Source organism: Drosophila ananassae, chromosome 2L (assembly GCF_017639315.1).
Source record: "Drosophila ananassae strain 14024-0371.13 chromosome 2L, ASM1763931v2, whole genome shotgun sequence".
Lineage (NCBI taxonomy): Eukaryota > Metazoa > Arthropoda > Insecta > Diptera > Drosophilidae > Drosophila > Drosophila ananassae.
Genome location: NC_057927.1, coordinates 6,097,180 through 6,124,567, shown reverse-complemented (window position 1 = coordinate 6,124,567; position 27,388 = coordinate 6,097,180). Strand labels below are relative to the sequence as shown.

At 43.8% G+C, this 27,388-nt stretch overlaps 5 protein-coding genes and 3 pseudogenes across 5 annotated transcripts; 4 read left to right on the top strand and 4 right to left on the bottom strand.

Annotated features, from left to right (window-relative positions):
* Positions 1–176: 176 nt before the first annotated feature.
* LOC6500617 lies at positions 177–2,164 on the bottom strand. The gene is made up of 2 exons (XM_032452938.2): positions 2,035–2,164; positions 177–1,603 (listed from the first exon to the last, which is right to left on the bottom strand). The coding sequence occupies exons 1-2, from the start codon at positions 2,047–2,049 to the stop codon at positions 356–358; spliced, it is 1,263 nt and encodes a 420-aa protein (XP_032308829.1). The 5' UTR covers positions 2,050–2,164; the 3' UTR covers positions 177–355.
* A 413-nt stretch (positions 2,165–2,577) lies between these two features.
* On the bottom strand, positions 2,578–4,552 carry LOC116655293 (vegetative cell wall protein gp1). The gene is made up of 3 exons (XM_032452930.2): positions 4,393–4,552; positions 2,878–4,335; positions 2,578–2,814 (listed from the first exon to the last, which is right to left on the bottom strand). Exons 1-3 carry the CDS (start codon positions 4,511–4,513, stop codon positions 2,645–2,647), a joined length of 1,749 nt encoding a protein of 582 aa, XP_032308821.2. The 5' UTR covers positions 4,514–4,552; the 3' UTR covers positions 2,578–2,644.
* A 93-nt stretch (positions 4,553–4,645) lies between these two features.
* LOC6499947 (mucin-2-like) lies at positions 4,646–9,883 on the top strand. The gene is made up of 5 exons (XM_032452934.2): positions 4,646–4,802; positions 4,869–4,932; positions 8,270–8,329; positions 8,400–9,254; positions 9,625–9,883. Exons 1-5 carry the CDS (start codon positions 4,722–4,724, stop codon positions 9,816–9,818), a joined length of 1,254 nt encoding a protein of 417 aa, XP_032308825.1. The 5' UTR covers positions 4,646–4,721; the 3' UTR covers positions 9,819–9,883.
* Positions 9,884–10,062: 179 nt separating this feature from the next.
* Positions 10,063–13,479, top strand: LOC6499948 (annotated as a pseudogene).
* Positions 13,480–13,874: 395 nt separating this feature from the next.
* Positions 13,875–15,825, bottom strand: LOC6500615 (annotated as a pseudogene).
* Positions 15,826–16,214: 389 nt separating this feature from the next.
* LOC116655288 (vegetative cell wall protein gp1-like) lies at positions 16,215–18,322 on the bottom strand. Its single transcript, XM_032452909.2, has 3 exons — positions 18,093–18,322; positions 16,515–18,035; positions 16,215–16,451 (listed from the first exon to the last, which is right to left on the bottom strand). Exons 1-3 carry the CDS (start codon positions 18,211–18,213, stop codon positions 16,282–16,284), a joined length of 1,812 nt encoding a protein of 603 aa, XP_032308800.2. The 5' UTR covers positions 18,214–18,322; the 3' UTR covers positions 16,215–16,281.
* A 23-nt stretch (positions 18,323–18,345) lies between these two features.
* On the top strand, positions 18,346–23,662 carry LOC116655290 (mucin-2-like). Its single transcript, XM_032452911.2, has 5 exons — positions 18,346–18,502; positions 18,569–18,632; positions 21,970–22,029; positions 22,101–22,949; positions 23,404–23,662. Exons 1-5 carry the CDS (start codon positions 18,422–18,424, stop codon positions 23,595–23,597), a joined length of 1,248 nt encoding a protein of 415 aa, XP_032308802.1. The 5' UTR covers positions 18,346–18,421; the 3' UTR covers positions 23,598–23,662.
* Positions 23,663–23,841: 179 nt separating this feature from the next.
* LOC116655287 lies at positions 23,842–27,258 on the top strand (annotated as a pseudogene).
* The last annotated feature ends 130 nt before the right edge of the window (positions 27,259–27,388 follow it).

Sequence of the window (27,388 nt, the reverse complement as noted above, 5' to 3'; positions counted from 1 at the left end):
CTCTATTTTTTAATGATTTCTCGAAGATAACTGCCTGAGGAGCTCAATTTGCACAGTTTTTTTTTATACAAATTATATATTTTTAATTATCTTCAGGAGCAATAAAATCTTAATGATTTATTTGGACCTAAAAAAGATTTTAGAGTAGAGATTTGAATAAAATTCGTTTTAAAACATAGTTTTTAAAAAGTTTTTATTTTCAAAAAAATGGCAGAGACAGTAGTTGTTTATTTTTAAAATACCCTAAATTTAATTGGCTGAAAATATTTTAAACTTAATTACATGAGGACAGAAAGCCAAAAGTTGAACTGAAAATATTAAAATCCAAGCAAGTCCATTCTGTTTCTGGAAAGGATTACTCGTTCTTTCGGTTACGTTTGCTGTAGTTGGATCTTATGAAGACTCGGTTGTTGTGACGCCTTCTCCTGCGCTGGGTCTCCACTCCGTACTCGGGATCCTCCAGGTAATCGTCGTCAATGAGTCCGGGCGCCTGTTCCTGGTTAGATGGTGCTCCTTGTTTCCCATTTTCCTTCAGGCACTTTTCCACGTCATCGTCCTCGCAAAGTATAAAGTCTCCTGATCCTGCCACGTTCTTGTCATCTATGTCGTTTCCTGTATTGCTTAAATCATTATTCTGGATATTATTCGGGTTATTCATCGGAGGGAAGGGACCTCCGTAGGAAGGGAAAGGCACAAACGGATTAAATCCATACGGGTTGTACATATAGGGTGATCCGAATCCCTGGAAACAGCCTCCACACTGAGGAGGCAAGCCACTTTGAAGGATGTATCCGTACGGAAGGTTGAGGCACTCCTGGCAAGTGGATCGTTTGGGTCTTTGGCTGGGAATCATTCCCATTCCCATTCCCTGACCCTGGTTCTGGTTCTGGCCGCAGGAGAAATAGGGCCAGGAATTGCCAAAGTAACGACATGGCTCTGAGGGGAGGGATGTCTTGGTGTGGATTCTCCGCCGCCGAGGCACATACTCAATGGTTTCGCGGCACTTGAGCGGATCCTCAGCATCGCACTGCACCACTCTTTTGGCCAACATGACGCGGGCCTGACACCGTTCGCCGCAAACCCGTTGCCGGCTCTTCTCCCGGCAGTTCTCCCCGGAGTTCTTTTCGCATTTTTGGTCCATCAGCACCACATAGCAGCAGGATCCCAGGTCACTGTAGCCCAGGCCGAAGCGTCCGCCCACCTGGGAGACATTCTGCTGCACCTGGACGTTGACCTCGTTCCGTTGCTGGATTTCGTGCTTGATGATGTTCCGAATCTCGTTCGTCAGCTTGATGAAGTTGGTGGTGTTGACGGGTGTCAGGGGCTCGGCTCTCAGGTCGGTATCGTTGACGCCCTGGACCATCACCGGCTTGGAGAACAGCTCCGGGCACACAGGACACTCGCCCTCACACTTGATGTCCTCGGCACACCCGTCCAGGCACTTGTCCCTGTTCTCCTGGCACTCCTCGTAGTCCCTGAGCGTGGGCTGATCGTAGTTCTGGAGCTGGGTCTGCACCACAATTGGCTTATTTACTGCATCCGGTGTAGGTGTGGCAGAAGCGCTCAAAACCACCAGAAGCAGAAGGCCACTCAAGACATGCAACTGTTGATAAGAAATTAATATTATTTATTTGGATTAAAATATCAATTCAATGAATAAGAAAAGCACTATGACGTGTAGGTTTTAAGAAGGTTTCTGATTCACAAGATTAGATTTGAAACAATTGATTTATTGGATCTAGTTTTAGGGAAACCCGTATTTGAAAAGACAACAGCTTAGAGATAAAAATGAGCTTGCTGGCCTAACCACAATGGCATTTATTTTGAAAGTTTTTCAATATTAAGGCCACCTGTCAATTATCAAATTTCATAACCGAACGTTTGATAACAGAATCGCGAAATTTTCATCACCTTGGCATTTTTTGGTGGCACTATCGGGCACATTGTTGGCTTGGCTCTTAAAAAAATATTAATTAGCATTAAAAGCAAGCCAATTTCTGGGACTTTGGGCGATCCCGTCGATTTATTACTCACCTTGGAATGCGCCATTATCGTTTAGTTTTGGCGGATTTTGCTGTTGGCTCCGATTTTATGATACGTCCGCAGGTGCGGAAAGTAAATTCCAAACTGCAATGAGTGGTGAATGAGTGGCACAGCACAACAGCACCAGAGCACCACCCTTCTCCACCCACCCACGCCTTCCGCCAACCCCTGCCAGATAAGGCTAGATAACATTATCAAAGAATTGATTGCTCCCGAAGCTTTCACTCAATTGGTATTTTATTCGCTCAGACCCTTGCGGCTCCGAATGCAGCACATGTCTTATCACAAACGCGAAAATGATAATCGCCAGTTCAATTATAGACGAAACTCATTCCTGGTACTTAGTTCCTATGCCAAAAATTAAGTGGTTTTGGTTGAAAAATAGGGACTTCCATTGAATAGTATTTAAAGTGGAGCCATATCCGGTCGGGAAATGATTCAAAAGTATCTAGTTTGAGTAAAAAAAGTAAAAAGTTGGAAAGCTTGGGAGTGACGCACTATAGTTTATCAGAAGAAGTACTTTAGACTCTGACGTAGAATAGTGGAAACTTTATTAACTCAAAGTAGCATTACAATGATTGAATTATTTTGAGTTTTTAGACTACAGGCCCCATCCATCTTCGACACGGCAGCCGATCTGGTCAGGATACTGGGCGCAGAACTGGGCCTGGTCGTAGTAAACACAGTTGTGGCTGGGACACTTGTAGGAGTAGCAGTAGGAGGAACAGGTGGCAAAGTCCCCAGCTGCACAGCCGCTGCAATCGTAATGGTCTGAAAGAAAAAAAAAATAATCTCTCTAGAGAGAGTACAATTTTAATGAGAATTTCTTCTTACTTTGAGGTGGTTGGCATGATCCTCCGGAGAACTGACATCCCTGAGCCCCCCAGGTGGGTGGCATGGTTATTAGCTGGGCATTCGGCATCTGCCAGGTGGTGACCGTGGCCGGGACTAGAACCACTCGACTGGCACTGCAAAAGGAGCCGCATTGCTGGTGGCTCCTGCTGTAGCACTTATATCTGGCGGCGCTTTGATCTGCCGGAGTGGAGCAAATCCTGGGCGTGACCACGTTGCAGCAGGGTCCTGCAGGGGGCTGCAGGGGAGGCGGTACTTCCACCAGCACTTCCAGCTCCTCCTCGGAGGCCTGCCCTTGGATGGCGATGGATGCGTTGACCTTCAAGTTGTTCACATTGTTGGTGACCAGCTTCGGGTGATCGTCACCCTGTTGGTAGATGGTGCTGGTCAGGTGGATAGTTCCCAGTTCATTAGGCTGGGGCTTGGAGCATCGGTTCTCTGTCCAGACATATCCTGCCGGGCATCGGGGTCGCACGCACTGACCGTCCTTATAGACTCCATAGCCTCCGCAGTAGATTAGTCGACACCTGCCCCTTATAAGGATTGTTCCGTCCGGACAACGGGTGATGGCAGGAGGAGCATAGGTAGGTGGTTCGGTTGTGGTTGGCGTTGGCGGCGGTGGAGGGTAGGTGGGAGGTTTTGGAGAGGTGGTGTCCGCCGGAGGAGCATAATGAGGTGGAGTGGGATAAGGATTAGGAGTGGGAGAAGTGGTTGTAGTGGGGTAGGTGGGATATGTGGGTGGAATGGGGTAGGTGGGATATGTGGGTGGGGTGGGACAGATCGGATTAGTGGGTGGGGTGGGACAGATCGGATTAGTGGGTGGAGTGGGATAGATCGGATTAGGGGTAGGAGGAGTGGGATAAACGGGACAAGGGGTAGGATAGGTTGGATTAGTAGGGGGTGTTGGGTCAACAACAGTGGGTGGGGTACGATTTTGGCAGTTGTTGTTGCAGTTGTTATTTCCATTGCAATTGTTGTTGTTGTTTCCACATGTATTAGGACAGTTGGAGGGACAATTATTGGGACAGGCTGATGGATTGGAAGGACAGTTTGTGGGACAATTATTGGGACAGGAGGATGGATAGGAAGGAGGGCAGTTGGTGGGACTGGAGTTGGAGAAGCAAGGACTAGGACAAAGACCGGGATAAGCACCCGTACAAGCAGTCTGACAGTTGGTGATACACGTGGGATAGTAGGGTGGTAAAAGTGGAGCGGGTTGAAGCGGTGGTGCAGCTGGTGGCACGACACTGGGCGCCATTGGAGCGTTCGGGCAAGGCGGCGGGGTTGCCGGCGCAACCATCGTGGGCGGCAGAGGTGCATTGGGGCATGGTGGGGGAGTTACCGGGGAAACAATTGTTGGCGGCAGAGGAGCATTCGGGCAGGCTACCGTATTATTCGCAGAATTCGTAGCAGCGCATTCGCCATTCACATAGTATTGACCTGCGGGGATGATCCCAATTTAAAATGATTCGAAAAAAGAAAGTTAATGAAACTCACCCGGCGGGCAGGGACTTGGATCGGCGATAACACCCGGCAGCTGGGAACAGATTAGCGGCAACAGCAAAAGCTGCAACATCTGCCGCGGCAGCATCCAAGGCAGCACTTTCCGATTAGACATTCCGATCGAAACTGAACCCGACGGATCTTTGGAGGGTCCAGGTCCAGGAACAATCCATGCTGCTGCTGCGACGACCTTGTTGCTTATCGCGATCAGGTGCTGAAGGTTATCAGCAATTATGCTTCCCATTCAGAAGTGGGAAGCTGGGTCGCAGCGGCGATTAGTCTCTCTAGTGGTGCTGCCGGCTGAGCATCGCAAAGCGGAAACGATGTTGTTCCAATCTTCGAAGTGGGCTCTCTTTTCGTGGCTAATCGTTCTAGCCCAGCACGGTGGCCAGGCTGATATATTGGTATAGTAAAGCCATCCATATCTTTCCTCTCTTACCAACGACCTTTGAAATTGTTTAATTATTCAGGACCCGGTCTGTCCTTCGGGTTATAGGTACATCGACGGCATGTGCCACTCTTCCTGTCCCTCGGGTAAGATCACTAAAAATAGCAAATGCCTTAAAAAAGAACAAATCTTATCAGTTAATATTATTTTTTAAAAACAAAGCTCTTGGCTCGTTTCATTTCACTACAACTTAGGCAACCCATTTAAGTCATAAATAATCATAAAAATAAAAATCAAAAATAATCATTATTTGCGATTATTATTTTTTCGCTCAAAAAGCTATGTATTTAATTTTTTGGACATATGAGTGCAAATTAAGAAGTCTTTGATTTATTTTAGTAAATAACTTTATTTATTCGCTCCGCTGTTTAGCGTGAACGATTTATTATTTAATAATAATTAATAAGTTTTGGTTTGTCTTAGTTAATTAGTTTTCTTTGTCCGCTCCGCTGTTTAGCGTGAACGATTTATTAGGTAATATCTATCCACGTGGTTTTGTGGGTTGAGTTTTAATATGAGTCTTGCGTGGTGATGACCGGCGCATTTGATCTACAAAAATCGACTGAACTGGGTACAGAAATGTTCTTATCTCTAATGTTAAATCTACTGACGAAAACATAGTACCGAAATATTCTTATCTCTAAAGCTCTTCTTACAACTACCCAAATAAAGCTTGTCTTACACTACTTCCCAAGATCGGGTCTTACGACTATATGAGAAAATATATTAAATAAATTTGCCGCAGGGTGATTGTGTTAACTCCTCCCTTTCTTAGTCGAAGGCTGTCCTCAGACTTCTTAACTGTGAGGACTGGAACGATGATCTTGAAAATGTTTAGGATTCCTTTGTCTATACCGCTGGAGTGTTTAAGACCCTTATTAAATATTAGATATTCTAAGCTTAAAATAATAATTAAATTCACAGTAATAACTACAAAAATATGAAAATATATAAAATATGAAAATTTGTTTTAGGGGTATTTGTAGAACGCTAATTGATTGAAAAATCTCTGTTTGCGCAGGCTTTGAAATCATTAGTGTAGCATTTCTCTTTGGCTATGCTAAAGAGGATGACGCAAAACAAAACAAAAAAAAATATATATTAAGATTGGTCAAATGTTTAATTGATAAACGTTTGCAAACTTTGTTATCAGTGTTTTAGTGTTTTTTTTTTTTTGCGGTTGTCAGCCCAAAAGATAAACAACAAGACTAAAGAATTTAAACGATTAATTGATGTTCAATGATTTTAACGTAAATTGTCTTTATGCACGACCCTCCCCTTTATGAGGACCGTTGTCCCAAGGTCTGCTTCGATCGTTTCTGTCCTATATCGTGGGGTAAGTTTATTTCCCAGACGTTTGTTCAATTTGACTAGGACGGTTTCTCCCACCTCAAAAGTTCTGTCTCGCCTTGTTTCGTTTATTCTTTTTAGCTGTATCTCCTGAGCTTCTTTAACCTTTCCTTTGATTTCGTCTGCAAATTCAGGAGAAATTGAATGAATAATGTCGATCGGCCTTTTATCTGTCACTGAATGAATTGTTTTGTTGTATTCGATAGTGGCCTGAAGTATGAGGTTGACCGTATCGCTCATGCCTCTTTCAAGTTTCAGGCAGCGAGCTATTTCTAAAAGCGTGCTGTGGAACCTTTCCACCTGCCCATTTGAAGTGCTATGGAGTGGTGGTGCGTTTGCTATCTCAACATTAAATCTATTTGAAACAAGTGACCTGATTGACTCGGAATTTATAGACGGTTGATCATTGCTTTGAAATTTAACGGCGTATTAAAAGAAGCCAACACCGTGTTTGCTGAGCCTTTTATTTTATTTCGCATAATGCCAAGAGCTTGGTAGTATGTTGAACTGCCCTCGTATTTTTCAAAAACTTTAAGCGCGACATGAGCCGCTTTCCTCCACGACACATAAGTTTCACATTTGCCCTCAAAGTCTGGGAGAGACTTTATTATATCCAAGGGTTCCTTACACACAACACCTTCTATGATTACGGCATCTGTGTAAGTTTCCACCTCTGGGGTTTCAACTGTAAGTTTTTGTATTTGCTCACTAAGCTCCTGTAATTTTTTTTCAAATGATTGTTTTTGAACTGCAAGCGCACCGCCAACAGCACTTTCTACGATCGTTTTTAACTGAGCTTCTCTTAACTCCATTTCGCTATCTATATTTTTTTTGACCACCAATTATTTTCTGAAGAGTTGTTTTCCTTTGAACTCTCTAACCGCCGCGACTGATGGACTGACCATTTATTCAAATTTAACAGGAGGTCGTCTAAAATTATTTCACTGTCGCTCATGTGTTTTTGTCGTCAATTTGCACAGATAATAATATAATAATAGATAATATAATAATAGTGAATATGTAATAAGGAATATGAAAATTTTGAATCATTCAATATGCGTTATACTTACAATGAATTAAGATGGTTTATACCAAACTTATTTGCTTAACAATATTTTCTAATTTAAATAGGTTATTAAGTGCTAATTATATTTTATACTAGTTTACTATTTTGTATTTTATGAAATGTAGGTTGTTGTAGGATGTTGTAGGTTTTTGTAGGTTGTTGTAGGTCCTTGTAGGTTGTTGTAGGTTGTTGTAGGTTTTTGTAGGTTGTTGTAGGTCCTTGTAGGTTGTTGTAGATTGTTGTCGGTTGTTGTAGAGTAGCCGCTGCTGCCGTAGTTGTCTCTGACTGCTTTCTTCGTTTAAAAGCTTTCACTGTTCACTTTATATTCACTTTACTTTATTGCACCGGCCTTTCGACGAGTTTTGTTGGTTTCATTTATTGAAAATAAGTTATTTGTCGTAGGCTCGAAAATCCGTTTGGGCGCCAATTAAGAAGTCTTTGATTTATTTTAGTAAATAACTTTATTTATTCGCTCCGCTGTTTAGCGTGAACGATTTATTATTTAATAATAATTAATAAGTTTTGGTTTGTCTTAGTTAATTAGTTTTCTTTGTCCGCTCCGCTGTTTAGCGTGAACGATTTATTAGGTAATATCTATCCACGTGGTTTTGTGGGTTGAGTTTTAATATGAGTCTTACGTGGTGATGACCGGCGCATTTGATCTACAAAAATCGACTGAACTGGGTACAGAAATGTTCTTATCTCTAATGTTAAATCTACTGACGAAAACATAGTACCGAAATATTCTTATCTCTAAAGCTCTTCTTACAACTACCCAAATAAAGCTTGTCTTACACTACTTCCCAAGATCGGGTCTTACGACTATATGAGAAAATATATTAAATAAATTTGCCGCAGGGTGATTGTGTTAACTTGCATATCTCTATAGACCGGGTCCAAACTTTACATATTATAATCTAAATGCCTTAAATGTTCACCTAATCACTTTCAAATTAAACTTTTTATTTATTTTTTCAATATTTTTTCAATATTTTTTCAATGTAAAGGCCAATATTTACACACCAATGGAAATTGTTATCCCCAGACTAGTTTAAAGTGTCTCCATGGTGAGTTTAAAAAAATGTTTTGTGAAAAGTGTGAATAATAAAAAAAAAAAATTTTAATTTTAATTCACAGGATATTTTTTAAATACTGATGGCCAGTGCTACAGGACTAATCCTCTTCCTTGTCCTTTTGAGACAACCACAACAACAACAGAACCCACCACAACCACAACAACAACAGAACCCACCACCACCACCACAACAACAGAACCCACCACCACCACCACCAACACAACAACTGAACCCACCACCACCACCACAACTACTGAGCTTCCCGTCCTTCCACCTTCTGAAATTGTTCAATGCCCTCCGGGCTCAATATTATATGAAAGGGAATGCCGGAAAATAGTTTGTGCCGAGGGAGAAAATTACCAGGGACGATGCATTTCGCCCGTCTGTCCGCCGGGAACCGTGTGGCGCGGAGGGCGCTGCCAGGAGCCAGGATATTTGACAACCATCCTGGAGATCGACAACGTCATTCACAACCAACACGAGTATAATGTCGTCACCGAGAATATTAATCGGGTGGACTACGTCACACAACCTCCTTACCAGCCGGACGAGGATAATAGTATCGAATATCCACCAGAAAATATTGTTAAATCTACAACCACGTCAAGGCCATGGGTTTATCCCTCGATTGTAACCACCACGGAGAAATCGAGTTCGGGTGAGGCCTTTCCGGGTCGAATTCCGCCGCCAGGCTGTTGTTTGGTTATGAGCCCACGCGTCTGCATCGATTACACTCCCAACTGGGTTTGTTCCAGTCGCCCCCTGAAGCTGTGCGACCCGAGAGTTTGCCAGACCCCGTGGGTGTATCTGAAGCCGCCGACGACAGTACAGTCCACAAAGAATGGTAGAAAAATGGTCGTCATGCCACCCAATCCGCCTATACGGGGATGCAGTACTCCGGAATGCAAAGAAAGTGGTAAGTTTTAAATGTTCTTAATATTATTTTATAGACTTTTTGTCAAACCTCCGGGGAGGGTCACCTTTACAATCGTGAAAATGTATGATCGAAAATGTATGAGCATATCGATTATTCATCGATTTGCATTGAAATCTGGAAACAAATTATTTTTTAGATTTTTTGTTAAATTGGCTATATTGATAATTTCCCAAAATGTATGCTCCATATTTTATTATTTATTTCATGGGGCGTATACGTAATGCGAAATGTAAATTACGTATACGCAATGCATGTTCGCTAAGCTTACGCTAAAATATTCAATATTTAATTTTAATAATTTTTAAAGTTATTATTTGTTATTCTTTTATACATTTTTTCTCTTTTAAAGAAATTTTGGATTGCTCTGGATGTAATGACAATGTCCTAGAGAAGTGCTCCCGGGGATGCTACAATTACTACTGTCCTAGTGGAACTTGTGGATTTATGAACTCTGAAACATACTGCGGCTACTATCCAGGTGGATTTGGCTGCAACGAGGACGATGGATGTATCTGGGATTGGTGCAAGGAGAAGTGCTACTAAATAATTCGCTTTATTTTTATTGAGAGATATTAACTAAATAAATAATTGAGATACAAAAAATATTTTCATTCAAGCTTAAATTCAAATATAACGTAAGGTATTCGATTATTTGACTCTCGATAGCCAGAGTGTCGATTCGATAACCGATTGTTGCGAGAGAGAGAGACGCTTTTAGGTATTTCTGTGCTTTACAAAATGGCCTCTCTAAAACCGGAAATTCTATATAAGCAACCCGCAACGGTCGCTCTCAGAAATTTTTGAAAAATCAGCTCGACGCGGCGGACTCCGGACTGGAAGCGGTGAAAAGCGGTTGCCGGGCGCGTTTCTGTTTGTTCGTGTGTTTTCTTTCGCCTCGAGTGGCACTAGCACAAAAAAAAAAGTTTGTTTGAAAAAAGAATAAAAGCGCATGCGCAGACAACAGTCCTATCGATTTGAGGATCAGGAGTCCACCTCCTATGCCCTCCGGGTGGGAATTCCATCATGAACTACCAGAATCTCAACACAAAACTCCTCAAAATCAAACTAACAATTATTTGTTTTTAATCCTTTGCAGATGAATCGTCGCTTTTCAAGAGTAGAGTCCGGGGCGGACCTGAAGGATTACTTCGATCGGGGGGACATCGCCTCCCGGGAGAACCGATGGAACTTCGAGGTGGCCTGGGAGGTGGCCAACAAGGTGGGTGGCATTTACACGGTGATCCGATCCAAGGCCTACGTGTCCACGGAGGAGATGGGTGAGCAGCTGTGCATGATGGGACCCTACAAGGAGCACTGCGCCCGCACAGAGATGGAGGAGATGGAGTTCCCCAGGGGCAATCCCCTCCTGGATGCCGTCAATGCTCTGCGATCGCGCGGCTACAAAATCCACACCGGACGCTGGCTGGTCGACGGAAATCCTCAACTGATCCTGTTTGACATTGGATCCGCTGCCTGGAAGTTGGATCAGTTCAAGAACGAGATGTGGGAGAAGTGCAACATTGGAATCCCCCACCTGGATATCGAGACCAACGACGCCATTATCCTGGGCTTCATGATTGCCGAGTTCCTGGAGGAGTTCCGCAACTGTGCCGTGTCCTACTCGCAGAACAATGGCCTAAGTGCTCCCCGAATCGTCGCCCACTTCCACGAGTGGCAGGCCGGCGTGGGTCTGATTGTGCTGCGCACTCGCCAGGTGGAGATAGCCACCGTGTTCACCACCCATGCCACACTGCTGGGTCGCTATCTGTGCGCCGGAAACACTGACTTCTACAACAATCTGGACAAGTTCGCTGTGGACGAGGAGGCTGGCAAGCGCCAGATCTATCATCGCTACTGCCTGGAGCGTGGGGCCACCCACTTGCCTCACGTGTTCACCACCGTCTCGGAGATCACGGGCTACGAGGCGGAGCATCTGCTCAAGCGCAAGCCGGATATCATCACCCCCAACGGCCTGAACGTCAAGAAGTTCTCGGCCATTCACGAGTTCCAGAATCTGCACGCCGTGGCCAAGGAGAAGATCAATGAGTTCGTGCGAGGACACTTCTACGGGTAAGTAGAAGTCTCCATTAAATATACTATAGAGTATATTCTCCCCAATCTTATGCGGAAGTTTGTTCAACATTTTAATGTACAAATTCACCCTTGAATTAAGGTTAAACGACAAAACAAAATCTGACTTTCAATAATCTTAATAGTAGATTATATGATTATAAAGCAATGTCAACATGCTTTGGAAACATTATAATGATTTTAACCTGTTTTCAATTAATTAAAAGATTTAACAAAAATATGTTTTCTTTAGCCACATGGACTTCGACTTGGACAAGACCCTGTACTTCTTCATCGCCGGTCGGTATGAGTTCGGCAACAAGGGAGCCGACATCTTCATCGAGTCCCTGGCCCGTTTGAATGCCATGCTGAGCCCGACACCACTGTGGTGGCCTTCCTCATCTTCCCCACCAAGACCAACAACTTTAATGTGGACTCGCTGCGCGGTCATGCGGTGATCAAGCAGCTTCGCGACACCATCAACAACGTCCAACAGGCGGTGGGCAAGCGCATGTTCGACACATGCCTCAAGGGTCACATCCCCAACGCCGACGACCTGCTGCAGAAGGACGATCTGGTGAAGATCAAGCGCTGTTTGTTCGCCATGCAGCGCGATTCCATGCCGCCGGTAACCACTCACAATGTGTCCGATGACTGGAACGATCCGGTGCTGGCCTCCATCCGTCGCTGCCACTTGTTCAACTCGGTGCACGATCGCGTCAAGATGGTCTTCCATCCGGAGTTCCTTACATCCACAAACCCATTGTTCGGCATCGACTATGAGGAGTTTGTCCGCGGCTGCCATCTGGGAGTCTTCCCCTCGTACTACGAGCCCTGGGGCTACACTCCAGCGGAGTGCACGGTGATGGGCATTCCCAGTGTGACCACCAATCTGTCCGGTTTCGGGTGCTTCATGGAGGAGCACATCAGCGACCCCAAGTCCTATGGCATCTATATCGTTGACCGACGCTACATCGGCCTGGAGAACAGTGTCCAGCAGCTGTCCAGCTTCATGATGGAGTTCTCGCGCCTGAATCGCCGCCAGCGCATCATCCAGCGCAACCGCACGGAGCGACTGAGCGACCTGCTCGACTGGCGCACCCTGGGCATTGTTAGTACTTTGAAACGCCAACTTATTAGTTAAATATTTGAACTAACGATGGTATTTGCCCTTTCAGTACTACAGACAGGCCAGGGTTAAGGCCTTGCAGGCCGTCTATCCGGACTACGTGGACGAGCTGACTCTCTACGGATCGCGCAACAATCTGATCTTCTCGCGGCCGCACAGTGAACCCCCCAGCCCCACCTCATCGCGTAAGTGGAACGGAGAAGAGAGTGATTCCTAGAGTCATCATATGCCTAGAATGTTTGAATAAAAGATGAACTCGAGTACAAGAATCTCTTACATTCCTCTAAACTAACTTTGTACCGATGATATAATAAAACAAGTCATTGTTTTTTAATATATTCTTTTAAATGAATGTCTAAAAGTAAGCAATAATTAATTCTCCAATTAAAATATATTGTAAATCGAACCTGATTAGATGCAAATTTTGATAAGAATGTAAATGCAACTTGTGGAATACTTTTAGTCAAATCAAATATTCAAGGCATTGATAAGGGATTAATAAAATATATATATACTACATATATAGCTATTACTAACCTATATTTTAATCCCTTAGGTCACACTACGCCAGCACCTTCCGTACACGGATCTGATGATGAGGACTCTGTGGACGAGGAGACCGAACTCAAGGAATTAGGCATTAAATAAACCTCTAACCTAAACCGAGGGCCTTTAAATTTTGTAGCGAACAAAACCAACTAAACCATAATAACGCGCAATATTACCATAATAAGTTCAAGTAGTGTTGTTCCACCGTTTGTTGAACGAGAGGGCACCAGAGCGGAGAGGCCTACGAAACTATCTACCTGCAATTGAAATGCCAGATCAAATTTTGTTCACATCCAATCAAATTATTATACATGTATGCCCCCAGTGCAAGCGGGCGGTTGAAAGATTTTATTAAACGTTGTTTAGTCTATAAGGAGAACGGGGTAGCCCTGTAGCCCTGTTGCCCTGCTCCACACCCTGCCTGTCAAATAAATCGTTATTTAAAGTACACTTAAACCCATTGGTCAAGAGTTAAATGCACTCCCAAGCTGATAAGCTATCTGCTAAAAAAGGAATTACTAATTTGGTTTCAGGTTTTCATAATTATGGCACTAAGGAAGTGTTTATTTTTCACATACAAGTATAGGACATGGGGCAACTGTTCGATATGAAACTATATTTCGGCTTTTAAGGCGCTCTAAAATGTTTATAGCCATTGTACTTTTATCTAGCTACTCTATTTTTTAATGATTTCTCGAAGATAACTGCCTGAGGAGCTCAATTTGCACAGTTTTTTTTTATACAAATTATATATTTTTTATTATCTTCAGGAGCAATAAAATCTTAATGATTTATTTGGACCTAAAAAAAGATTTTAGAGTAGAGATTTGAATAAAATTCGTTTTAAAACATAGTTTTTAAAAAGTTTTTATTTTCAAAAAAATGGCAGAGACAGTAGTTGTTTATTTTTAAAATACCCTAAATTTAATTGGCTGAAAATATTTTAAACTTAATTACATGAGGACAGAAAGCCAAAAGTTGAACTGAAAATATTAAAATCCAAGCAAGTCCAATCTGTTTCTGGAAAGGATTACTCGTTCTTTCGGTTACGTTTGCTGTAGTTGGATCTTATGAAGACTCGGTTGTTGTGACGCCTTCTCCTGCGCTGGGTCTCCACTCCGTACTCGGGATCCTCCAGGTAATCCTCGTCAATGAGTCCGGGCGCCTGTTCCTGGTTAGATGGTGCTCCTTGTTTCCCATTTTCCTTCAGGCACTTTTCCACGTCATCGTCCTCGCAAAGTATAAAGTCTCCTGATCCTGCCACGTTCTTGTCATCTATGTCGTTTCCTGTATTGCTTAAATCATTATTCGGGATATTATTCGGGACCTCCGTAAGAAGGGAAAGGCACAAACGGATTAAATCCATACGGGTTGTACATATAGGGTGATCCGAATCCCTGGAAACAGCCTCCACACTGAGGAGGCAAGCCACTTTGAAGGATGTATCCGTACGGAAGGTTGAGGCACTCCTGGCAAGTGGATCGTTTGGGTCTTTGGCTGGGAATCATTCCCATTCCCATTCCCATTCCCTGGCCCTGATTCTGGTTCTGGCCGCAGGAGGAATAGGGCCAGGAATTGCCAAAGTAGCGACATGGCTCTGAGGGGAGGGATGTCTTGGTCTGGATTCTCCCCTGCCGAGGCACATACTCAATGGTTTCGCGGCACTTGAGCGGATCCTCAGCATCGCACTGCACCACTCTTTTGGCCAACATGACGCGGGCCTGACACCGTTCGCCGCAAACCCGTTGCCGGCTCTTCTCCCGGCAGTTCTCCCCGGAGTTCTTTTCGCATTTTCGGTCCATCAGCACCACATAGCAGCAGGATCCCAGGTCACTGTAGCCCAGGCCGAAGCGTCCGCCCACCTGGGAGACATTCTGCTGCACCTGGACGTTGACCTCGTTCCGTTGCTGGATTTCGTGCTTGATGATGTTCCGAATCTCGTTCGTCAGCTTGATGATGTTGGTGGTGTTGACGGGTGTCAGGGGCTCGGCTCTCAGGTCGGTATCGTTGACGCCCTGGACCATCACGGGCTTGGAGAACAGCTCCGGGCACACAGGACACTCGCCCTCACACTTGATGTCCTCGGCACACCCGTCCAGGCACTTGTCCCTGTTCTCCTGGCACTCCTCGTAGTCCCTGAGCGTGGGCTGATCGTAATTCTGGAGCTGGGTCTGCACCACAATTGGCTTATTTACTGCATCCGGTGTAGGTGTGGCAGAAGCGCTCAAAACCACCAGAAGCAGAAGGCCACTCAAGACATGCAACTGTTGATAAGAAATGATTAATATTAGGTAGGTTTTAAGAAGGTTTCTGATTCACAAGATTAGATTTGAAAAAATTGATTTAATGGATCTAGTTTTAGGGAAACCCGTATTTGAAAAGACAACAGCTTAGAGATAAAAATGAGCTTGCTGGCCTAACCACAATGGCATTTATTTTGAAAGTTTTTCAATATTAAGGCCATCTGTCAATTATCAAATTTCATAACCGAACGTTTGATAACAGAATCGCGAAATTTTCATCACCTTGGCATTTTTTGGTGGCACTATCGGGCACATTGTTGGCTTGGCTCTTAAAAAAATATTAATTAGCATTAAAAGCAAGCCAATTTCTGGGACTTTGGGCGATCCCGTCGATTTATTACTCACCTTGGAATGCGCCATTATCGTTTAGTTTTGGCGGATTTTGCTGTTGGCTCCGATTTTATGATACGTCCGCAGGTGCGGAAAGTAAATTCCAAACTGCAATGAGTGGTGGATGAGTGGCACAGCACAACAGCACCAGAGCACCACCCTTCTCCACCCACCAACGCCTTCCGCCAACCCCTGCCAGATAAGGCTAGATAACATTATCAAAGAATTGATTGCTCCCGAAGCTTTCACTCAATTGGTATTTTATTCGCTCAGACCATTGCGGCTCCGAATGCAGCACATGTCTTATCAGAAACGCGAAAATGATAATCGCCAGTTCAATTATAGACGAAACTCATTCCTGGTACTTAGTTCCTATGCCAAAAATTAAGTGGTTTTGGTTGAAAAATAGGGACTTCCATTGAATAGTATTTAAAGTGGAGCCATATCCGGTCGGGAAATGATTCAAAAGTATCTAGTTTGAGTAAAAAAAGTAAAAACTTGGAAAGCTTGGGAGTGACGCACTATAGTTTATCAGAAGAAGTACTTTAGACTCTGACGTAGAATAGTGGAAACTTTATTAACTCAAAGTAGCATTACAATGATTGAATTATTTTGAGTTTTTAGACTACAGGCCCCATCCATCTTCGACACGGCAGCCGATCTGGTCAGGATACTGGGCGCAGAACTGGGCCTGGTCGTAGTAAACACAGTTGTGGCTGGGACACTTGTAGGAGTAGCAGTAGGAGGAGCAGGTGGCAAAGTCCCCAGCTGCACAGCCGCTGCAATCGTAATGGTCTGAAAGAAAAAAAAAATAATATCTCTAGAGAGAGTACAATTTTAATGAGAATTTCTTCTTACTTTGAGGTGGTTGGCATGATCCTCCGGAGAACTGACATCCCTGAGCCCCCCAGGTGGGTGGCATGGTTATTAGCTGGGCATTCGGCATCTGCCAGGTGGTGACCGTGGCCGGGACTAGAACCACTCGACTGGCACTGCAAAAGGAGCCGCATTGCTGGTGGCTCCTGCTGTAGCACTTATATCTGGCGGCGCTTTGATCTGCCGGAGTGGAGCAAATCCTGGGTGTGACCACGTTGCAGCAGGGTCCTGTAGGGGGCTGCGGGGGTGGCGGTACTTCCACCAGCACTTCCAGCTCCTCCTCGGAGGCCTGTCCTTGGATGGCGATGGATGCGTTGACCTTCAAGTTGTTCACATTGTTGGTGACCAGCTTCGGGTGATCGTCACCCTGTTGGTAGATGGTGCTGGTCAGGTGGATAGTTCCCAGTTCATTAGGCTGGGGCTTGGAGCATCGGTTCTCTGTCCAGACATATCCTGCCGGGCATCGGGGTCGCACGCACTGACCGTCCTTATAGACTCCATAGCCTCCGCAGTAGATTAGTCGACACCTGCCCTTAATGAGGATTGTTCCGTCCGGACAACGGGTGATGGCAGGAGGAGCATAGGTAGGTGGTTCGGTTGTGGTTGGCGTTGGCGGGGGTGGAGGGTAGGTGGAAGGTCTTAAGGAGGTGGTGTCCGCCGGAGGTGGATAATTAGGTGGAGTGGGATTAGGATTACGAGTGGGAGAAGTGGTTGGAGTGGGGTAGGTGGGATATGTGGGTGGAGTGGTTGGAGTGGGGTAAGTGGGGTATGTGGGTGGAATGGGGTAGGTGGGATATGTGGGTGGGGTGGGACAGATCGGATTAGTGGGTGGAGTGGGGTAGATCGGATTAGTGGGTGGGGTGGGACAGATCGGATTAGTGGGTGGAGTGGGATAGATCGGATTAGGGGTAGGAGGAGTGGGATAAACGGGACAAGGGGTAGGATAGGTTGGATTAGTAGGGGGTGTTGGGTCAACAACAGTGGGTGGGGTACGATTTTGGCAGTTGTTGTTGCAGTTGTTATTTCCATTGCAATTGTTGTTGTTGTTTCCACATGTATTAGGACAGTTGGAGGGACAATTATTGGGACAGGCTGATGGATTGGAAGGACAGTTTGTGGGACAATTATTGGGACAGGAGGATGGATAGGAAGGAGGGCAGTTGGTGGGACTGGAGTTGGAGAAGCAAGGACTAGGACAAAGACCGGGATAAGCACCCGTACAAGCAGTCTGACAGTTGGTGATACACGTGGGATAGTAGGGTGGTAAAAGTGGAGCGGGTTGAAGCGGTGGTGCAGCTGGTGGCACGACACTGGGCGCCATTGGAGCGTTCGGGCAAGGCGGCGGGGTTGCCGGCGCAACCATCGTGGGCGGCAGAGGTGCATTGGGGCATGGTGGGGGAGTTACCGGGGAAACAATTGTTGGCGGCAGAGGAGCATTCGGGCAGGCTACCGTATTATTCGCAGAATTCGTAGCAGCGCATTCGCCATTCACATAGTATTGACCTGCGGGGATGATCCCAATTTAAAATGATTCGAAAAAAGAAAGTTAATGAAACTCACCCGGCGGGCAGGGACTTGGATCGGCGATAACACCCGGCAGCTGGGAACAGATTAGCGGCAACAGCAAAAGCTGCAACATCTGCCGCGGCAGCATCCAAGGCAGCACTTTCCGATTAGACATTCCGATCGAAACTGAACCCGACGGATCTTTGGAGGGTCCAGGTCCAGGAACAATCCATGCTGCTGCTGCGACGACCTTGTTGCTTATCGCGATCAGGTGCTGAAGGTTATCAGCAATTATGCTTCCCATTCAGAAGTGGGAAGCTGGGTCGCAGCGGCGATTAGTCTCTCTAGTGGTGCTGCCGGCTGAGCATCGCAAAGCGGAAACGATGTTGTTCCAATCTTCGAAGTGGGCTCTCTTTTCGTGGCTAATCGTTCTAGCCCAGCACGGTGGCCAGGCTGATATATTGGTATAGTAAAGCCATCCATATCTTTCCTCTCTTACCAACGACCTTTGAAATTGTTTAATTATTCAGGACCCGGTCTGTCCTTCGGGTTATAGGTACATCGACGGCATGTGCCACTCTTCCTGTCCCTCGGGTAAGATCACTAAAAATAGCAAATGCCTTAAAAAAGAACAAATCTTATCAGTTAATATTATTTTTTAAAAACAAAGCTCTTGGCTCGTTTCATTTCACTACAACTTAGGCAACCCATTTAAGTCATAAATAATCATAAAAATAAAAATCAAAAATAATCATTATTTGCGATTATTATTTTTTCGCTCAAAAAGCTATGTATTTAATTTTTTGGACATATGAGTGCAAATTAAGAAGTCTTTGATTTATTTTAGTAAATAACTTTATTTATTCGCTCCGCTGTTTAGCGTGAACGATTTATTATTTAATAATAATTAATAAGTTTTGGTTTGTCTTAGTTAATTAGTTTTCTTTGTCCGCTCCGCTGTTTAGCGTGAACGATTTATTAGGTAATATCTATCCACGTGGTTTTGTGGGTTGAGTTTTAATATGAGTCTTGCGTGGTGATGACCGGCGCATTTGATCTACAAAAATCGACTGAACTGGGTACAGAAATGTTCTTATCTCTAATGTTAAATCTACTGACGAAAACATAGTACCGAAATATTCTTATCTCTAAAGCTCTTCTTACAACTACCCAAATAAAGCTTGTCTTACACTACTTCCCAAGATCGGGTCTTACGACTATATGAGAAAATATATTAAATAAATTTGCCGCAGGGTGATTGTGTTAACTCCTCCCTTTCTTAGTCGAAGGCTGTCCTCAGACTTCTTAACTGTGAGGACTGGAACGATGATCTTGAAAATGTTTAGGATTCCTTTGTCTATACCGCTGGAGTGTTTAAGACCCTTATTAAATATTAGATATTCTAAGCTTAAAATAATAATTAAATTCACAGTAATAACTACAAAAATATGAAAATATATAAAATATGAAAATTTGTTTTAGGGGTATTTGTAGAACGCTAATTGATTGAAAAATCTCTGTTTGCGCAGGCTTTGAAATCATTAGTGTAGCATTTCTCTTTGGCTATGCTAAAGAGGATGACGCAAAACAAAACAAAAAAAAATATATATTAAGATTGGTCAAATGTTTAATTGATAAACGTTTGCAAACTTTGTTATCAGTGTTTTAGTGTTTTTTTTTTTTTGCGGTTGTCAGCCCAAAAGATAAACAACAAGACTAAAGAATTTAAACGATTAATTGATGTTCAATGATTTTAACGTAAATTGTCTTTATGCACGACCCTCCCCTTTATGAGGACCGTTGTCCCAAGGTCTGCTTCGATCGTTTCTGTCCTATATCGTGGGGTAAGTTTATTTCCCAGACGTTTGTTCAATTTGACTAGGACGGTTTCTCCCACCTCAAAAGTTCTGTCTCGCCTTGTTTCGTTTATTCTTTTTAGCTGTATCTCCTGAGCTTCTTTAACCTTTCCTTTGATTTCGTCTGCAAATTCAGGAGAAATTGAATGAATAATGTCGATCGGCCTTTTATCTGTCACTGAATGAATTGTTTTGTTGTATTCGATAGTGGCCTGAAGTATGAGGTTGACCGTATCGCTCATGCCTCTTTCAAGTTTCAGGCAGCGAGCTATTTCTAAAAGCGTGCTGTGGAACCTTTCCACCTGCCCATTTGAAGTGCTATGGAGTGGTGGTGCGTTTGCTATCTCAACATTAAATCTATTTGAAACAAGTGACCTGATTGACTCGGAATTTATAGACGGTTGATCATTGCTTTGAAATTTAACGGCGTATTAAAAGAAGCCAACACCGTGTTTGCTGAGCCTTTTATTTTATTTCGCATAATGCCAAGAGCTTGGTAGTATGTTGAACTGCCCTCGTATTTTTCAAAAACTTTAAGCGCGACATGAGCCGCTTTCCTCCACGACACATAAGTTTCACATTTGCCCTCAAAGTCTGGGAGAGACTTTATTATATCCAAGGGTTCCTTACACACAACACCTTCTATGATTACGGCATCTGTGTAAGTTTCCACCTCTGGGGTTTCAACTGTAAGTTTTTGTATTTGCTCACTAAGCTCCTGTAATTTTTTTTCAAATGATTGTTTTTGAACTGCAAGCGCACCGCCAACAGCACTTTCTACGATCGTTTTTAACTGAGCTTCTCTTAACTCCATTTCGCTATCTATATTTTTTTTGACCACCAATTATTTTCTGAAGAGTTGTTTTCCTTTGAACTCTCTAACCGCCGCGACTGATGGACTGACCATTTATTCAAATTTAACAGGAGGTCGTCTAAAATTATTTCACTGTCGCTCATGTGTTTTTGTCGTCAATTTGCACAGATAATAATATAATAATAGATAATATAATAATAGTGAATATGTAATAAGGAATATGAAAATTTTGAATCATTCAATATGCGTTATACTTACAATGAATTAAGATGGTTTATACCAAACTTATTTGCTTAACAATATTTTCTAATTTAAATAGGTTATTAAGTGCTAATTATATTTTATACTAGTTTACTATTTTGTATTTTATGAAATGTAGGTTGTTGTAGGATGTTGTAGGTTTTTGTAGGTTGTTGTAGGTCCTTGTAGGTTGTTGTAGGTTGTTGTAGGTTTTTGTAGGTTGTTGTAGGTCCTTGTAGGTTGTTGTAGATTGTTGTCGGTTGTTGTAGAGTAGCCGCTGCTGCCGTAGTTGTCTCTGACTGCTTTCTTCGTTTAAAAGCTTTCACTGTTCACTTTATATTCACTTTACTTTATTGCACCGGCCTTTCGACGAGTTTTGTTGGTTTCATTTATTGAAAATAAGTTATTTGTCGTAGGCTCGAAAATCCGTTTGGGCGCCAATTAAGAAGTCTTTGATTTATTTTAGTAAATAACTTTATTTATTCGCTCCGCTGTTTAGCGTGAACGATTTATTATTTAATAATAATTAATAAGTTTTGGTTTGTCTTAGTTAATTAGTTTTCTTTGTCCGCTCCGCTGTTTAGCGTGAACGATTTATTAGGTAATATCTATCCACGTGGTTTTGTGGGTTGAGTTTTAATATGAGTCTTACGTGGTGATGACCGGCGCATTTGATCTACAAAAATCGACTGAACTGGGTACAGAAATGTTCTTATCTCTAATGTTAAATCTACTGACGAAAACATAGTACCGAAATATTCTTATCTCTAAAGCTCTTCTTACAACTACCCAAATAAAGCTTGTCTTACACTACTTCCCAAGATCGGGTCTTACGACTATATGAGAAAATATATTAAATAAATTTGCCGCAGGGTGATTGTGTTAACTTGCATATCTCTATAGACCGGGTCCAAACTTTACATATTATAATCTAAATGCCTTAAATGTTCACCTAATCACTTTCAAATTAAACTTTTTATTTATTTTTTCAATATTTTTTCAATATTTTTTCAATGTAAAGGCCAATATTTACACACCAATGGAAATTGTTATCCCCAGACTAGTTTAAAGTGTCTCGATGGTGAGTTTAAAAAAATGTTTTGTGAAAAGTGTGAATAATAAAAAAAAAAAAATTTTAATTTTAATTCACAGGATATTTTTTAAATACTGATGGCCAGTGCTACAGGACTAATCCTCTTCCTTGTCCTTTTGAGACAACCACAACAACAACAGAACCCACCACAACAACAACAGAACCCACCACAACCACAACAACAACAGAACCCACCACCACCACCACCACCACAACAACTGAACCCACCACCACCACCACAACTACTGAGCTTCCCGTCCTTCCACCTTCTGAAATTGTTCAATGCCCTCCGGGCTCAATATTATATGAAAGGGAATGCCGGAAAATAGTTTGTGCCGAGGGAGAAAATTACCAGGGACGATGCATTTCGCCCGTCTGTCCGCCGGGAACCGTGTGGCGCGGAGGGCGCTGCCAGGAGCCAGGATATTTGACAACCATCCTGGAGATCGACAACGTCATTCACAACCAACACGAGTATAATGTCGTCACCGAGAATATTAATCGGGTGGACTACGTCACACAACCTCCTTACCAGCCGGACGAGGATAATAGTATCGAATATCCACCAGAAAATATTGTTAAATCTACAACCACGTCAAGGCCATGGGTTTATCCCTCGATTGTAACCACCACGGAGAAATCGAGTTCGGGTGAGGCCTTTCCGGGTCGAATTCCGCCGCCAGGCTGTTGTTTGGTTATGAGCCCACGCGTCTGCATCGATTACACTCCCAACTGGGTTTGTTCCAGTCGCCCCCTGAAGCTGTGCGACCCGAGAGTTTGCCAGACCCCGTGGGTGTATCTGAAGCCGCCGACGACAGTACAGTCCACAAAGAATGGTAGAAAAATGGTCGTCATGCCACCCAATCCGCCTATACGGGGATGCAGTACTCCGGAATGCAAAGAAAGTGGTAAGTTTTAAATGTTCTTAATATTATTTTATAGACTTTTTGTCAAACCTCCGGGGAGGGTCACCTTTACAATCGTGAAAATGTATGATCGAAAATGTATGAGCATATCGATTATTCATCGATTTGCATTGAAATCTGGAAACAAATTATTTTTTAGATTTTTTGTTAAATTGGCGATATTGATAATTTCCCAAAATGTATGCTCCATATTTTATTATTTATTTCATGGGGCGTATACGTAATGCGAAATGTAAATTACGTATACGCAATGCATGTTCGCTAAGCTTACGCTAAAATATTCAATATTTAATTTTAATAATTTTTAAAGTTATTATGTATAATTCTATACGCAATGCATGTTCGCTAAGCTTACGCTAAAATATTCAATATTTAATTTTAATAATTTTTAAAGTTATTATTTGTTATTCTTTTATACATTTTTTCTCTTTTAAAGAAATTTTGGATTGCTCTGGATGTAATGACAATGTCCTAGAGAAGTGCTCCCGGGGATGCTACAATTACTACTGTCCTAGTGGAACTTGTGGATTTATGAACTCTGAAACATACTGCGGCTACTATCCAGGTGGATTTGGCTGCAACGAGGACGATGGATGTATCTGGGATTGGTGCAAGGAGAAGTGCTACTAAATAATTCGCTTTATTTTTATTGAGAGATATTAACTAAATAAATAATTGAGATACAAAAAATATTTTCATTCAAGCTTAAATTCAAATATAACGTAAGGTATTCGATTATTTGACTCTCGATAGCCAGAGTGTCGATTCGATAACCGATTGTTGCGAGAGAGAGAGACGCTTTTAGGTATTTCTGTGCTTTACAAAATGGCCTCTCTAAAACCGGAAATTCTATATAAGCAACCCGCAACGGTCGCTCTCAGAAATTTTTGAAAAATCAGCTCGACGCGGCGGACTCCGGACTGGAAGCGGTGAAAAGCGGTTGCCGGGCGCGTTTCTGTTTGTTCGTGTGTTTTCTTTCGCCTCGAGTGGCACTAGCACAAAAAAAAAAGTTTGTTTGAAAAAAGAATAAAAGCGCATGCGCAGACAACAGTCCTATCGATTTGAGGATCAGGAGTCCACCTCCTATGCCCTCCGGGTGGGAATTCCATCATGAACTACCAGAATCTCAACACAAAACTCCTCAAAATCAAACTAACAATTATTTGTTTTTAATCCTTTGCAGATGAATCGTCGCTTTTCAAGAGTAGAGTCCGGGGCGGACCTGAAGGATTACTTCGATCGGGGGGACATCGCCTCCCGGGAGAACCGATGGAACTTCGAGGTGGCCTGGGAGGTGGCCAACAAGGTGGGTGGCATTTACACGGTGATCCGATCCAAGGCCTACGTGTCCACGGAGGAGATGGGTGAGCAGCTGTGCATGATGGGACCCTACAAGGAGCACTGCGCCCGCACAGAGATGGAGGAGATGGAGTTCCCCAGGGGCAATCCCCTCCTGGATGCCGTCAATGCTCTGCGATCGCGCGGCTACAAAATCCACACCGGACGCTGGCTGGTCGACGGAAATCCTCAACTGATCCTGTTTGACATTGGATCCGCTGCCTGGAAGTTGGATCAGTTCAAGAACGAGATGTGGGAGAAGTGCAACATTGGAATCCCCCACCTGGATATCGAGACCAACGACGCCATTATCCTGGGCTTCATGATTGCCGAGTTCCTGGAGGAGTTCCGCAACTGTGCCGTGTCCTACTCGCAGAACAATGGCCTAAGTGCTCCCCGAATCGTCGCCCACTTCCACGAGTGGCAGGCCGGCGTGGGTCTGATTGTGCTGCGCACTCGCCAGGTGGAGATAGCCACCGTGTTCACCACCCATGCCACACTGCTGGGTCGCTATCTGTGCGCCGGAAACACTGACTTCTACAACAATCTGGACAAGTTCGCTGTGGACGAGGAGGCTGGCAAGCGCCAGATCTATCATCGCTACTGCCTGGAGCGTGGGGCCACCCACTTGCCTCACGTGTTCACCACCGTCTCGGAGATCACGGGCTACGAGGCGGAGCATCTGCTCAAGCGCAAGCCGGATATCATCACCCCCAACGGCCTGAACGTCAAGAAGTTCTCGGCCATTCACGAGTTCCAGAATCTGCACGCCGTGGCCAAGGAGAAGATCAATGAGTTCGTGCGAGGACACTTCTACGGGTAAGTAGAAGTCTCCATTAAATATACTATAGAGTATATTCTCCCCAATCTTATGCGGAAGTTTGTTCAACATTTTAATGTACAAATTCACCCTTGAATTAAGGTTAAACGACAAAACAAAATCTGACTTTCAATAATCTTAATAGTAGATTATATGATTATAAAGCAATGTCAACATGCTTTGGAAACATTATAATGATTTTAACCTGTTTTCAATTAATTAAAAGATTTAACAAAAATATGTTTTCTTTAGCCACATGGACTTCGACTTGGACAAGACCCTGTACTTCTTCATCGCCGGTCGGTATGAGTTCGGCAACAAGGGAGCCGACATCTTCATCGAGTCCCTGGCCCGTTTGAATGCCATGCTGAGCCCGACACCACTGTGGTGGCCTTCCTCATCTTCCCCACCAAGACCAACAACTTTAATGTGGACTCGCTGCGCGGTCATGCGGTGATCAAGCAGCTTCGCGACACCATCAACAACGTCCAACAGGCGGTGGGCAAGCGCATGTTCGACACATGCCTCAAGGGTCACATCCCCAACGCCGACGACCTGCTGCAGAAGGACGATCTGGTGAAGATCAAGCGCTGTTTGTTCGCCATGCAGCGCGATTCCATGCCGCCGGTAACCACTCACAATGTGTCCGATGACTGGAACGATCCGGTGCTGGCCTCCATCCGTCGCTGCCACTTGTTCAACTCGGTGCACGATCGCGTCAAGATGGTCTTCCATCCGGAGTTCCTTACATCCACAAACCCATTGTTCGGCATCGACTATGAGGAGTTTGTCCGCGGCTGCCATCTGGGAGTCTTCCCCTCGTACTACGAGCCCTGGGGCTACACTCCAGCGGAGTGCACGGTGATGGGCATTCCCAGTGTGACCACCAATCTGTCCGGTTTCGGGTGCTTCATGGAGGAGCACATCAGCGACCCCAAGTCCTATGGCATCTATATCGTTGACCGACGCTACATCGGCCTGGAGAACAGTGTCCAGCAGCTGTCCAGCTTCATGATGGAGTTCTCGCGCCTGAATCGCCGCCAGCGCATCATCCAGCGCAACCGCACGGAGCGACTGAGCGACCTGCTCGACTGGCGCACCCTGGGCATTGTTAGTACTTTGAAACGCCAACTTATTAGTTAAATATTTGAACTAACGATGGTATTTGCCCTTTCAGTACTACAGACAGGCCAGGGTTAAGGCCTTGCAGGCCGTCTATCCGGACTACGTGGACGAGCTGACTCTCTACGGATCGCGCAACAATCTGATCTTCTCGCGGCCGCACAGTGAACCCCCCAGCCCCACCTCATCGCGTAAGTGGAACGGAGAAGAGAGTGATTCCTAGAGTCATCATATGCCTAGAATGTTTGAATAAAAGATGAACTCGAGTACAAGAATCTCTTACATTCCTCTAAACTAACTTTGTACCGATGATATAATAAAACAAGTCATTGTTTTTTAATATATTCTTTTAAATGAATGTCTAAAAGTAAGCAATAATTAATTCTCCAATTAAAATATATTGTAAATCGAACCTGATTAGATGCAAATTTTGATAAGAATGTAAATGCAACTTGTGGAATACTTTTAGTCAAATCAAATATTCAAGGCATTGATAAGGGATTAATAAAATATATATATACTACATATATAGCTATTACTAACCTATATTTTAATCCCTTAGGTCACACTACGCCAGCACCTTCCGTACACGGATCTGATGATGAGGACTCTGTGGACGAGGAGACCGAACTCAAGGAATTAGGCATTAAATAAACCTCTAACCTAAACCGAGGGCCTTTAAATTTTGTAGCGAACAAAACCAACTAAACCATAATAACGCGCAATATTACCATAATAAGTTCAAGTAGTGTTGTTCCACCGTTTGTTGAACGAGAGGGCACCAGAGCGGAGAGGCCTACGAAACTATCTACCTGCAATTGAAATGCCAGATCAAATTTTGTTCACATCCAATCAAATTATTATACATGTATGCCCCCAGTGCAAGCGGGCGGTTGAAAGATTTTATTAAACGTTGTTTAGTCTATAAGGAGAACGGGGTAGCCCTGTAGCCCTGTTGCCCTGCTCCACACCCTGCCTGTCAAATAAATCGTTATTTAAAGTACACTTAAACCCATTGGTCAAGAGTTAAATGCACTCCCAAGCTGATAAGCTATCTGCTAAAAAAGGAATTACTAATTTGGTTTCAGGTTTTCATAATTATGGCACTAAGGAAGTGTTTATTTTTCACATACAAGTATAG